The sequence below is a fragment of the Crassostrea angulata genome, chromosome 6 (assembly GCF_025612915.1).
Source record: "Crassostrea angulata isolate pt1a10 chromosome 6, ASM2561291v2, whole genome shotgun sequence".
Taxonomy (NCBI): Eukaryota; Metazoa; Mollusca; class Bivalvia; order Ostreida; family Ostreidae; genus Magallana; species Magallana angulata.
In genome coordinates this window covers 33,332,228-33,346,927 of record NC_069116.1, presented here as the reverse complement: position 1 = coordinate 33,346,927, position 14,700 = coordinate 33,332,228, and the positions used below count along the sequence as shown (strand labels likewise).

Sequence of the window (14,700 nt, the reverse complement as noted above, 5' to 3'; positions counted from 1 at the left end):
CAAAACTGGAGGAGAGATGCTTACCCAAACGCAGTTTTGCTTCTTTCACTTTGATACGGATTGAAGCGCAGTCAATATTTCGAAAAGTGTATTACATGTACTACATGTATAAGAATAGATTTACAATGCTTCGGTGTAGCTATGAAACTGTTGCATGCATTATCATATAAACTAGACACTGGCTAGCGAAGATAAAGAAATTTCTGTAAAAAAAAAATTGACATGTGGTGTTAACGAATAGTATTCAAAATCAAAAGTCTTAAGGAGAAATACAAAAACAGGAGCAGAGCAAACACGGAACTCTAAACAAAATTAGTCAGGTGCCATTGATGAGTGACAAGTAGTAGAATTTAAGAGATGCGCTTATATGAGCTTTTGTTTCTACATCAAACACACTAATGGATTCCAAATTCTGGGCTCCTACATAGTGCACCGTGGTCGGTCAATTTAAAAAGCAGTCTTAAAGAAAACATCTCTAAAGTACAACTTTAACAATATACCGATAGCACTGCTCAAAATATCAAAGAAAATCAAATTTCATTTTATAAAAAGAAGTAGACCGAGCTTTTTCAGGATATTCTGTCCAAAAAAAAAAAAAAAAATCCGGATCGTGGCGGTACAGAACACGATATGATGAAAATTGAGATGTCAAAACAATGCTTTCATAACTACAAACTATATACACATACAGTCTTTGCATAATTAAAATACTATCACAATGCATGTACATATATGAATGCAAGGAAATATTTACAACAACCCTTATCATTGCGTGTGGTTACCATGAAAACATACATGTATACCCTCGGGTGCCAAAAGTATGTCATTTTTTGTTCTGTTCACTATATATTTCATTGAAAACCAATATTTTTTGAATGAATTATTAAAAATTGTCCCTTACTAATTAACATTTTATTTTGTCGTGAGAAAAACTTTGTTTTCAAATTCACTTGAATTATATTTATTGAATATCTTGATTTAAAAAAAAGTTCATTACGTCACGTGTATATGAGTAATTCTATCAAATTCTTCTTTTAATCCGATGGCATGACTCAATTTACTTTCCACAGTTAATGGTTTGTACATTAACTCAGGAAAGTAACCCCTTGACCAATTTTTAAAAGACCTGGCTTGATAAATTTAGAATTTCTCTCGATTTTAAGCATCATATTTACTATATATTTTTCCAACCTTCTTGTTCCTGAAAGTTGATATTAACAATCCAAAGTAAGATTTTTCGGCTCGCATATTTCAAAAGATAAATAGTTGAGCTCTTAAAAATATCTTACTGTTGTGTTTGAAATATCAAATTATAATGAATTAAATTCTAAATAATCTAAATTCTAATAAAAATGAGAGATCAAAAAACTTTTTCAATGTATGTCAAAATCTACTTTGATATCAATTTCTTCAAAATCGGACCACAACCCCCCCTCCCAAAACGAAACCCAAAAAAACATCAGAACTGAAAAGAAACCTTTAAAACTAAGTCTTGTTCAGGCACGTAGCATCGTTTTTGAAAGTGGGGGGGCCAGACTCATCCAAAAAATCTTGACAAGCAAAAAAAAAAAAAAAAAAAAAAAAAAGGAAAATGCTATGTTTCCCAAAATCTTCAAAATCCTAATCCGGGGGGGGGGGGGGGGGGGGGGGGGCTGGCTTACTATATAACTTCAATTTCACTACTCATTTCCTTATTTTCATATCAATTTTTTACATACTCCCAAAAAAGTGGGGGGGCCAACTCAATGATAATTCCATTTTTTATATGTAAATTTCAAAAAATTTGTTGCTGCGAGAAAAAGTGGGCCCCCCCCCCCCCCGATGCTACGTGCCTGTTGTTTTCAATAAGATATGAAGGGAAAAAAGAAAAAAGAAAAAAAAAAGATAAACATTTTGGTGCGTGGGTGTACATGTACGTGATCAATACCAAAACACTCCCCGAGAATAACACAATTTTTTTTTTTTTTGGGGGGGGGGGGGGGGATCCTTGTTTGGTAGCATGTCTGGTTGTCATTTACACGAGAAAACAAACCCAAAAATTATATATGTACTCTCTCTCAGGCTCTCTCTCTCTCTCTCTCTCTCTCTCTCTCTCTCTCTCTCTCTCTCTCTCTCTCTCTCTCTCTCTCTCTCTCTCTCTCTGTCTTTCTCTCTCTCTTGATACGGTTTATGAAGCATGAAGTTGTTTTTTGCCGTTATTGGGCTGTTTATTTTTTTTTGGGGGGGGGGGGGTGTTCAATTAAGATCGGGTTCGAGGTGCTCGTCTGCTACAATATGGTTTGATAAATCAGATGTTGCAACGTTGTGTAAGGCAGCATTTTGTGCCGTGTATTCCATACACAATCACCGTAATCCAATAACAGGTAGTTATAAAATTGATAATTTTGATTTTTATTTCTATATTATTAGCGTGTTGAACTTCGAAACATTTAAATTGTTGCATTCTGACAAATGACCGTTGTCATCATTGAATTTGAAAAGCCTACAATCAACACTCTAAGTCACTTTTCCCCACATTGTCAATAATTTAAGGTTCCCCCTAACATATAGTAATGTAGCTCCGCATGACCTGTTCACTTTGTTAGGGTCAATACATCAACAAAAATGTGAGGATATCCATTTCATCAAAATTGATATTGATTTAAACTCTAATATTATATTACCAATGCACCCAAACATTTTTATATTAGTTTTTTGACTACAATGTAAGCACTTCATACAAGTATGCTGTAAACCATCTTTAATTTGTGTGCGAGAAATTTTTGTTGGGTTCTCGGCAGCCTCATTGTTGCAAATATTTTTTGCCGCAAACCAGTCCTTGGTGTGTCAATGTATATAACAACACAGGTATAGACAAGACTTTACGATTCATAATAAAACACAGCAAGCCAAAAAATAAAAAAGTTGACATGAATAAAAGTTGGTTCACAGTAATGAATTTAGTTATGCATTCCTGTTCAAAAATTTAATGGACTATTTTTCAGGTTGATTTTTTTAGGGTTGAATTCTGGTGTTAAAGCAACATTAAGTGCCGAGTATTCTTACTCAGGTCAAAAGAAAAGAAAGAAAATGGCATCCAAGGATACAAATAGTCAACTTCTTGGAAAAGATGAAATTGATAACTGCAGAGTAGTAGATTCCCAGAACAATGCAAAGACAGTTGCCCCATCTGCAGATAATACAAAAGCAAAAACCAGCAAACCCAAGGAGAAAGTAGGCAGTTATACACAGTTGTTAAGACAGCATCAGAAGAAATCACCAAGAAATATGGTATGTATTCTGATATAAAACAAGTCCTGAATCCTGACGCCATGAATATATACATGTTTTGTCAAATTGCTTTCTTTTGAAAAAAGCTTAAGACCCCCCCAAAAACATGCATTGAAATGCATTTCAGTTTTGCACATGAAATCCTCAAAGAATGTGTCTTCTTGGAGGGCTTTTCCCCTCAATGTTATAGTTTTGTAAAAAGATATGTTAAGACGTTATGTTTTGCAGGAGGATCCAGAACAGAAGAAGTCTTCAAAAGCAGCGAAGAAAAAGGTTTGTGAGATGATTGTGGAATCCACACAGAGATCTGTAGAGAACGAGGGACGAAAATGTAGTGGAATGGACGATACCACTCCGACAGGAAACATTGCCTCTAGTACTCCCATAAGTGATGGTTCTAAATCTTCTAATGAAACATACCCAGATGTAAAAAGTGAACTAAGTTCATTAAGTGTAAATGTTGGCAAAAATGACAGCCATTTGGTTGCTGGATCACAGGCTGAATTCAAAGATGGAGAAAAGAGTGCCAAAAGTAAGTCGGAGAAAAGGCCAGATAGTGGAAAATCTAAACAGAATCCTCAAGGTGCTGAAAGCTCAGGGGAGAGGCAGAAAAATGAAAAGGGAGGCATGAAAGGAGATAAAAGGAAAGAACTGCTGGACAAAACTGATAGGCCCAAAAGTGGGAAAAGTAGACAAAATAATAGAAGGAATGAAGAATTCGTAGACAATGTATTAGAAAGTAGAGAGGAAGAATCCAGTGGAAAGAAAATGAAAAGAAACAAATATAAACAAGATGGAAAGGAAAGTGAAAGTAGATCTACAAGTGGAAATGAAAATGAAAGTAAACACAATGAGCCAGAAGCAGAGAAAAGTGGAGACTGTAGACCAAGAAGTGGAAAGTCCACTAAGGGCAGAAATCCACAAGGAGGTCCTAAGAAAGAATTAAGTGAGAAACTGGACAACAATTCACAGAGAAGGGGACATAATAGAGGGAAACAGAACATGAAAGGTTTGTTTTTAAAATGTATTTTTTATTTTTATGAGTTAACCTATGTAATCTTCAGAAAATATTTTGAAATTTATACATCTGAATAAAAATAAGAATTACTAAATATAGATTTGGAAAGCTAACTCAAAAAGATTATTCTTATGTAAAAGTACATGTACATTGTAATTTTACTATAAAAACCACCCCTTATCTTTACTTGCAAGTGAAAGGAGAACGGAAATTTTTAATTGTTACAAATTTGATGAATGCATAATTTCACTGTTTCACTTTTATGTGAAGTTATTGTTATAGAACTAAACTTCTTGCTTTGAACTTCATTGCAAGGACATGGATTCATATTTACATGTATTAGTGACAAAAATCAGACCCTGAAGATTCTGAAACTTGTGTTAAAAAAATCTGTATATGTTTGGGTACATGGATTTTAACCAAAATGTCTTAATTACTTTAGGCCAGCAGCAAAACAACAACAGAGGACAATCCTCCAAATTCCAGGTATATACAGACTTATAGCATGCAGATTGTTCTCTTTAAAAATTTGACTTTTATTGATATCAATGTGGCATTTGCAGCTCGTTTCATATGCTGTAAATAATATAAAGTTATTGCCTCAACCAGCCAAATTGTGTTTTACATCAAATAAGAACTGATTTATACATGCATATGTAATATGCATTGTAAAATACATGTACCCACTAAATACTACATGTAGATGCATAATGAATTTTAGCCAATCAAACTAAGTGAGAAAAAACCCCAAGAATTTATTTAAATATGTACATTGTATATGTGTATGCATTTATTGTATGTATATAATAATATATAAGTATTGATTTATACTATCAATATATTTATTGATTGTTTTTAGCCAGCGTTTGAACCATACTGGTCAAAAGAGGAGGTTTCTGCTGGACTCAAGCGAGGAGAACTGCTACAGGTGAAAATCAGTTCAGCTCTAAAAACTCTAACTTAATTTTAATAGGATTATATAAAAGATATTTTAATTACTAATAGGCCTACTCTATGTATGCTTTTTATCAATGATTTTACTTAAAGAGGCCGATTTTATGATTTTTTTGCATAAAAATTGTTTAAAAAATTAGATTTTCCTTATGAATTCTAAATATCTTTATCTGTATTTTGTTTATTGTGTTCAATATCATAAATATTATTGTATTTTAAAAACAATTTCTTAGTAGGTATAAATACACTAATTTTACTAGATTGTGCAAAAACATGTGTAATGAAAACAAGTTAGCCACTTTAAATTCATATTTTTTTGGTTTGGCTTGCATAGGAATTTGGATTACTATTTATCATTGTGTATTTTACAGGGACAATTTAGGATTAATGTGAAGAATTATGAAGAGTGCTTCATTGATCACCCAGTGAGTCATAGATCTGTAGAACTCCAAGGTTAAAGTTTAAAGACAATGTTTTTTCATCTAAATTAATCTTTCATTTTGACCAATTATTTGTAAATTAATTATCAATACAACTTTAATGTAGGAACTTACTAATGATAAAATCTGGTTAATTGTCGTTTTTTATTAAGTTTATAGAATGTCAAGCTTTTTGACTGAAGTCACACTTTATGATGTTTTTGATGTTTTGATTTATATTTTGTTGTCTTGTGTAGGATGGTACCAGGGATGTCCTTATTCATGGGACCAAAGACAGGAACAGAGCCTTTCACGGAGATATTGTGGCCATCCAGCTGAAGGATAAGATGGAGTGGAGGGTAAATCTACCTACTTTAATCTTCTGCTATGCGATTTCATAAAAAAAAGAATTGTACACACCCTTGTATCAGTGTGGTAAACAATGTAAAGTTTTTCTCCTCAGGAATTTTAAGGTTAATGAAGTAAGAATTGAATTCACTTCCTTGTATTTATGTATCAGTGCAGCTAATCACAAATGTTACTGATATGAAAGCATTTTTTGTATTGGAATTATAAGGTTCATAAAAAAAGAATTTACATCGAAATATTTCTGTATCAGTATGGTGAAACCTGCATTATTCTGGTATGTATTTTCAAAGCACATTTTACCTGTGTATTTTAAAGGTTCATGAGAAACATCTGACGGATCTAGATGAAGAACATCGACAAAGGAACGGTGAGGAAGAAGTGTCAAGCTCCATGAAATCAGGTGACGTTGCCACAGGTGCGACTGGGAACAGCACAAATGTAAACAATGATGGCAGAAAATCTGACAGCAAAATGAACACCCCCAAGAAAAAGTACTTGTCCGTGCAGGGAGCTCTCACCAACAACAGCCCTGTGGTCAAATCTCTGTTTCACTCTGAAGAAAAAGATGATGACCTGGAAAACAAGCTTTTGCAACCAACAGCCAGGGTAAGAGAGGAGCTTGATTTGGAATCACCTGTAATTTAATCATTTTTAGATGCAATTATATGTACAGTTTAGATAATTGATATCTCGTATACTGTGGGATCACACGTAGAGTTGGGCGACCTAAGAAATAGTTATTTCAATGTATTTAAATGTGCCATCTTGAATCTTCGAATATCTCAAAGAGTTTTTTTCTCTCCGACCCTTTCTTTTTAAAAATTTTCATCTTGAAACATGTAAATTTTTTGCAGGTTGTAGCAATTATAGAGAAGAGAAACAATCGAGCATGCACAGGAAACATAATGCTGATGACAGACAAAAGCAGGGACTGGGCGTTCTTCAGACCCATCGACTCCAGAATGCCTCGCATGAGGGTACCAATGTCGGAGTGTCCCAAAGGTCGCTAAAAACCTACATTTTCTTACATATATATTTTTTAGAATGCAATGTTTTGAAATTATGTACGTTTCCATCTTTACTGACTGTTTTCTGCAGATTTTTATGAACGGCCGGATGACCACAAGAACACTCTGTTCATCTGTAGGATTGTAGATTGGAAGGACAATATGCAGGCTTTTGGGTAGGTTCATTAGATAGAAAGAGAAAATGACTTTTATGTACACATGCAGTTTACAATGGAAGACTGTTTTTATATCTCTCTTTGTGAAATAAATATCACAAATTTGAAAGTGACATTCATCACAGTTTATTTCATGTTAAGTATTTGATAGTGATATTCAGATTAAATTTACAAAAATAAGTTTCAAATAAATATATACACAATTTTTACATTTGGAAACCTGTTTCTTGATTGTTTTAGGTCCCTGATGAAGAGCCTGGGAGAGGCAGGAGAGATAGAGCCAGAGACAGAAGGAATGCTGATCGAAAATGATGTGGACTTTTCAGAATTTCCACAGGAGGTACATTTTTGTAGATTTCTAGAGATGCTACATATTATAGGCATCAAAGTAGAATGAGAAAGCATCTAATTATTACTGTGCTGGAACTAATATATAACTCATTTAACACTTACTTGTGCACTGAGTTAAGAATGTAATATATATTTCTACTTAATCAGGCCATAGACAGTCTGCCTGTCCAGCAATTACCTTGGAGAATTCCAGCGGAAGAATATGAATACAGACGGGATTTCCGATCCCAATGTGTATTTACCATTGATCCCTCCACAGCAAGGGATTTGGACGATGCTCTCTCATGTGAACAGTTACCTGATGGTAAGGAGGCATTATGAATTTAAATATTTCTTGATTTGAGTAATCTGTGTCATTCTCTCTGATTTTCTGTATGTAAACATGTATTTTTAGCTCCTTCAGTTATAAACAAATCAAAGGCTTATGTTATGATCTCTTTACTCTGTACTCACCAGGTAATTTTGAGGTTGGTGTCCACATTGCTGATGTTAGTTACTTCTTGAAGGAAGGAACAATTTTGGATAAAATTGCAGGTCACAGAGCCACTAGTGTCTACTTAGTACAAAAGGTTTGTGATAATGATTGTAAATCTTTGTTTTAGGAATACTACACATGCATAAACATGTACAGCAAAACTCGGTTATAACGAAATCACTGGGACCTAAGAAATTACTTCGTTATATCCGTAATTTGTTATAACCGTATAAGAAATTCATTAAATTTACATAGCTGGGGATCCATGATGACTTCGCATATCAGTGAATTTGCAATATCTGTGTTCGTACTAAACGAGTTTTACTGTACATACATTGGAAACAGATATATGGGGATAATTTTACAGAGAAATTGAAATTGATATCATTTTCAGGTAATTCCCATGTTACCCAGAATTCTTTGTGAGGAACTATGCAGTTTGAATCCTGATGAAGATCGACTAACATTTTCTGTAGTTTGGAAAATGTCAGAGAAAGGGGAGGTAGGTCACTGAAAATAAATTAATTAGAAGTTATTTAAGATGTAAACAAGCTATGTTACATTACTTTAATTAAAATTTGTTTGGTTTTAATATCATAAAAAAATTCAAGAAAATGACAATAAGTAGCTTTATTTCTCAGTTACAGTATTTTGTTTCTGTATGGTATAGATTTATGAGGAGTGGTTCGGTCGTTCTGTGATAAAGTCTTGTTGTAAATTGGCTTACGAGCATGCTCAGGGATTCATAGAGCAGCCAGACAAGGAATGGACTATTGAAGAGTTACCACCCATATCCGAAAAGTTCTCTGTGCAGCAGATTAAGGAGAGAACTCTAAATCTACACAAGGTATGCCTTCATTAGTTTCCCCCCAAAAACTAGATTCATATACCATACTGATACTGTATATGTTTAAAAAAATATTAGATTTTACCATTGAATTTTTGTTCCCTTTAAAATAGATCGCACAGAAATTAAGGAAGAATCGAGCAGACAGTGGGGCTCTGAGGCTGGATCAGGTCAAGCTACAGTTTTGTCTGAACGATGAGACAGGGCTTCCCAATGGCTACAGTATCTACCAGCAGAAGGACAGCAACAGGTCTGATCTCATTGTGGCTGTAGTCAGTACATATTTATTGTGCATGTACTTGGTACATGTAACTACAAAAAACACTGTAAATGAGAATTAAGTGATGTTGTAACTTATAAAACATTTTGTATCTTCTGCTGAACCATAATTTGACTCCTGTAGAAGATGGTAAGATCACTTGAATTGTATGTTTGATTTATAAATTACATCAAACTTACCAACAGTTACATGTACATGTACAAGTTTCAGAGCTTCTTGTATTTAAAATATTGAAATCAAAGTACCATGAGCTGATGGTTATACAGGTAAATTTAGTCAAACCTTATTATCTTTAACTTCATTGGACCAAGTCAAAACATTGAAATATTCCAGGAATCAAGGTTAAAACACATTATTAAGGAAAGGATGGATGAGACTTCCAACTCATTTCAATCTCTTTACCCCTTCACATTGTATACTGTTTCTTTACAGACTGGTGGAAGAATTCATGTTGCTGGCCAACATGGCAGTGGCCCACAAGACATACAAAACTTTCCCCCAGAAGGCTTTACTGAGGCGTCACCCTCCCCCCAAATCCAAGATGATGGAGGATCTGGTAAATAGTTTCACAATCAAAGAATTGATTTCTTCTTTATGTATCCCAAAGCTTGTTTAAAAAAGCGGCTGCTTATGAGCGCTTGCCAAAATTTGTGTAACAGAAATATAGAATTTTGGCAAGTGCTTTCAAGTACCTGCTCTGCTGAACAGGCATCTGTATCGTTCTCGACTAAACTTTTTCAGAAATACTCTGCTTGAACTATAATTCATTTAATAATGCATTTCTTGTAGAGAGACCTTTGTAAATGCCTTGGGGTCCCCATTGACATCACCAGCTCACAGACTCTTCAGGTAAAACAATTGAAATCTTTTGTTCATCGGACAATATGTATTTACACATTGTACATGTATCATATGTTAGACAGATAATGACATTTTGCATGTACATGTACATGTATTTATTCATTGTTGTTTCAATATTGACAGAGGTCTTTATGGAGTTACTTAGGGAATGATGAATTCTCAGGGGCCAGGATGCAGGTGCTTGTCAGTATGTGCTCCAAACCAATGCAGGTAAGACATTTGGATAAATCTACTGAATTTCAAATCTTACTGACAGAAGAATTTATTATATGATTGAGATGGCACTTGGTCTGCTACTATTGGTTAATATGCTTATCAGTAAAACAGAGATAAGAGGATGTGTCTGTTTCAGAACGCTCTGTATTTTTGCACCGGTTGCCTGGAGGATGAGGAACTATACAGACATTATGCCCTGAACGTCCCTCTGTACACCCACTTCACCAGCCCCATCCGACGATACGCCGATGTCCTGGTACACAGAACACTTTCAGCTGTCCTAGGTACTTTGTGCATTTTTAATTGTTGTAGCAGAGGTTAGCCAAGGAAATAATCTGAACAGGAAGTTGTCCTTGTCCATATTTTGCAAATATGATCATACATTTAAATTTCATTGGGGAGAATTTGGTATATAAACATGTGAAAACAGAAATTGGAAGACCTCATTTGGAAATAAATGTAATGCATCGTATGATATTGTACTGATCAGTAATTATTCCAGCATTTAAACATTATTTATGTACCATGGTACATGTAGCTCAACAGGGCTTTTCTGTTTGTTTGCAGGGTATACTCCAGAAATCAAACTTTCTCCAGTAGAGATAAACAAACAGGCCCTGCAGTGTAATGAGAAAAAGACCAACTCCAAGCGAGTCCAAGAAATGTCTGTGGACCTCTACTTCTCGGTGTTTGTCAAGGTAATTCTTTTCAATCCAAATGTGTCATTAAGGTAAACCATGTAATATGGATATTTACACTATGGTGAAGATTTGAGAGGTTTATGAATCCAAAGAATATTATGTTTTTGAGTGAATAATTTGAATCACTGTTGCAGGAAGCTGGTCCCTTTGAAGAGAGAGCTATGGTGATGGGTGTATATGACAAGTCATTTGACATCTTCATTCTGAAATTTGGAGTCAGTAAAAGAGTTTACACTGATGTAAGTTTTTATTCAAATATGCACTTGTCTTGCTACATGGTTTCACATTTAAATACATATGTATATGCATATCAATTTGATACACAACCATTAACTTGATTCTGGAACCAACTGATGGAAAATGTTTCTATTTGCATTTTTATGCATAATAAGCAACTTCACATGTACGTGTATGTTTGAAAAATGATCTAGATATACTCTTTCACACCCAAGACTGAAATGAAAAATGCAAGACAAACATGCCATAATTGCTATATCCTTTTTCTCCCCTTCAGAAACTGGACATAAAGGACAAGACCTTTTTAAAAGAACAGAAGGAGTCAGTGTTGACCTTAATCTGGAATCCGGAGAAGGAGGGCGGGGAAAGTGTGCAGGAACAGGTCACCATCTTCTCTCTGGTCGACTGTGTGATGGCAGCAGGGGAACTCCCACTACAGTGGATGGTAAGTCTATAGGTATTAGGCTCACAAGAGATCTACACTACAGTGAATAGTAAGTCTATAGATATTAGGCCTAAGAGAGCTTCCACTTCAGTGGATGGTAAGTCTATAGGTACTGGACCTACAAGAGATTTTCACAGCTGTAAGTCTTGAGTTTATAACAGTTACTGATAGCCCTACAGAAGGTACTTGACTAAGAGGTTTTAATGTCTTTATGAATTTTTTAGTTACAGTGCATGGTAAGTCTATAATTATAATAAATCCCTAAAACAAGGAATATTACTTTTCCATGAAACTTAAGTCTTTGAGAATATGAACTTCCCCTACACATGCAATTTGGATTGGTTTGCTCCATTTCCCTTTACCCTCCAAGGTAGATTTTGAAACTGGGTACTGGTAAATTCATAACATAGATGTATTTCAAAACCGACTTTTATGTAAGGCCAAAAAAAATTAATCATTAGTTTCTCGGGCCAAAATTTTGAAAATTTGATGAGGCAGGCAGGGTTTTTTTTTTTTTTTTTTTTTTTTTTTAAAGACAAAATTTACAATGACGTTAACCCATATTTTATGATTTATTTGTGTACTCATCAGCAGATATTCATCAAGCTGATACATTGGCAAAGTTTAAATATTTGTTTTAATTTGTTCTTTTTAGCTGTTTCTGTTTCCTTATCAAAGGTTGAGTTTTTGCAATTGAACAAACATGACAAATGGTTTGTGCCCCTGCTTCATTTTGCAGCCCATCTTTCCCCTCCACATAACAACACAAGTCTGAACTGAAATAGGGGAATTTCTATGGCATTTCACTAGTTGAATTTGCCATATAAAAATTTATCAAGTAAAGCATTCATTTGGGGTGTTTTCTTTTCAATCTCCAGTGCCTTGAGGCCAGAAATCAAGCAAAAGTAAATTAGTCATCATAAAATTCTCAAACAATACAATTGTCCTTTATTCCTGCTATTAGGCAATATCACAGAGGCTTCAATTTCTTAAGATAACAGAGAAATTTCAGTGGTAGTGTTAACAGGGACCAATTTACCTAGAGCAAACTTAGTTTAGGAAGACTTCATTTCTGAAATTCTCCCTCACAGAAAAGTAGGGAGGAATTTGAGAAATCAGGTAGACTTCCATTCTTTGAAAATGGCATAATGCTAATGATAATACATGTATAGAATATACAGATTCAACCTTAATTTAAATTGGATTAAAAGCAAGTCAATTAAAAATAAAACAACCCCTTAAAAAATTAAAATCTTATCCATTTTTTAAAATTTAATTCATTATATGTATTCATACATTTTGTAGATGAAATGTTTCGTAATTGTGTTGGCTAAATGACAAACGAAATCAGTCTATGTGTTTCAGTGTATTTTGGAGGTATTAGTCCAACCCTTTGACCCAATTACAACCGTCATATAGTTTGATCTGTTTTATTTTAAAGATAACTGTAGACAAACGGTTTTAAGATTATTTTAGCACGAGCTTGGCAGAGTTATTAACTAATTACATGTTACTAACTAATTGTAATATCAGCACCTAAAGTTATAAACATCGGTTGTAATTTTCAGTGCACAGTATGAGAATGCATCAACCGTAGTTATAACCTCTAAAAATAAGCCAGTCGCTAGTTATTAATCACAACAAGATTTAAATTAGGCTATGAAAATGTCTTTTGAATTAGATGATTATCATTTTATTGCTTTTGGGGTTAACTTTCACGATCGTAAACTCAGAATACAGGGCAACTTCAACCTCTCTTTCTGAGGAAATTCTGGCGAAGTTACCGACCACAAAACGAGTACTTATATTTACATAAACTTGTATTTAGCCCAAGTAGCCCCCTAGGTTGGTCAATAGGTAGATGTGTCAGATAAAATAACGTTTTTACTGACATAGTCAAGCCTTTATTCTGAGCGTTTGTTTACATTGATTTTATAAAAGAGAAAACCGATATTGATAAGATATGAAAAATCCGGAAAAATAACGATAAAAAAGTTTGATGCGGCGATGATTTTACTGATGCGGCGGTGCCTGAGAAACAAATCATTAATTTTTTTTGGCCTAACAATGGAAAGTGCAAGTGGATGAATACAAGAATATTGACCTTATATACGGTATTAGTTTTACAGATGAAAAGACAAAAATATGAAGTACATGTACACATGTACATGACTGTACATGTAATATGTTACTGTATTTTATGTACAGTACTTATTTAAGGATTAGTCTGAAACTATGTGTACATGTAATAGACATTGAACCCTCTTAATTTTTCCTGTTTTAGGTCACAATCAAACCACCCCACAAGAGAAAGAAGCAGCAGCCAGAAGCAGAATTAAGTACTCAAATGGACAATCTGGATCTCAGCTAATCTTTAAACAGACATAGTGCAATGTAACTGAACCATGAATATATATATATATATATATATATATATATATATATATATATATATATATATATATATATATATATATATATATATATATATATATGTGTGTGTGTGTGTGTGTCATTCTAGGAATTCAGATGAACATTGAATACTGTGAATGTGATAAAATATATTTGTACAAGGTACATATTTATTGCTATTTATATGACATTTAAATGTGTGAATAAAATCTAAATCATTTTATGAATTTTAACTAAATTTTTTTTTTTTTTTTAAGATGAAAAAATTCTAGTCTGATTAAAATCAAACATTCTACTAGCTCCTTTATTTTAATGGTCGCGTGGAAGGAGCTTCCACGCGACCATCAAAACAAAGGAGCTAGTGGAATGTTTGATTTTAATCATACTGAAAAATTCTATTGCAGTGTACTTAAAGTTAAATACAAATTTAGTATATATTACGTAGCCCTTTGAGTATTTAAAAAGACACACAATTTAGTGACACACAAACCCATGATTTACCAAATATCCAATTTTTACACAATGTTCACATATCATATCATATGAAAAGATGAACTTTTGAAAAACTACAGCGTTCAATAGTAAATTATCAGATTTAAAAAAAGAAAACGGAATTATTCATTGGGCCAACACATAGATATTGAGTTACCCTTTTGCTTTAT

General features: G+C 33.8%; 1 protein-coding gene across 1 annotated transcript; it reads left to right on the top strand.

Annotated features, from left to right (window-relative positions):
* Positions 1-2,255: 2,255 nt before the first annotated feature.
* On the top strand, positions 2,256-14,072 carry LOC128189882 (DIS3-like exonuclease 2). The gene is made up of 24 exons (XM_052861669.1): positions 2,256-2,363; positions 2,985-3,270; positions 3,499-4,279; positions 4,731-4,774; positions 5,148-5,216; positions 5,614-5,667; positions 5,919-6,020; positions 6,346-6,636; positions 6,885-7,032; positions 7,129-7,213; positions 7,454-7,553; positions 7,712-7,868; positions 8,021-8,133; positions 8,434-8,541; positions 8,710-8,886; positions 9,000-9,136; positions 9,599-9,722; positions 9,956-10,015; positions 10,151-10,237; positions 10,380-10,527; positions 10,811-10,941; positions 11,079-11,183; positions 11,459-11,626; positions 13,911-14,072. Exons 2-24 carry the CDS (start codon positions 3,070-3,072, stop codon positions 13,995-13,997), a joined length of 3,477 nt encoding a protein of 1,158 aa, XP_052717629.1. The 5' UTR covers positions 2,256-2,363; positions 2,985-3,069; the 3' UTR covers positions 13,998-14,072.
* The last annotated feature ends 628 nt before the right edge of the window (positions 14,073-14,700 follow it).

Excerpts from the sequence above, each read along its gene's own strand:
- LOC128189882 (XM_052861669.1), top strand. The coding sequence starts at position 3,070 with ATGGCATCCAAGGATACAAATAGTCAACTTCTTGGAAAAGATGAAATT. Across the intron at positions 5,668-5,918 it reads AGTGCTTCATTGATCACCCA|GATGGTACCAGGGATGTCCT; the intron begins GTGAGTCATAGA and ends TGTCTTGTGTAG. Across the intron at positions 10,528-10,810 it reads AACACTTTCAGCTGTCCTAG|GGTATACTCCAGAAATCAAA; the intron begins GTACTTTGTGCA and ends GTTTGTTTGCAG.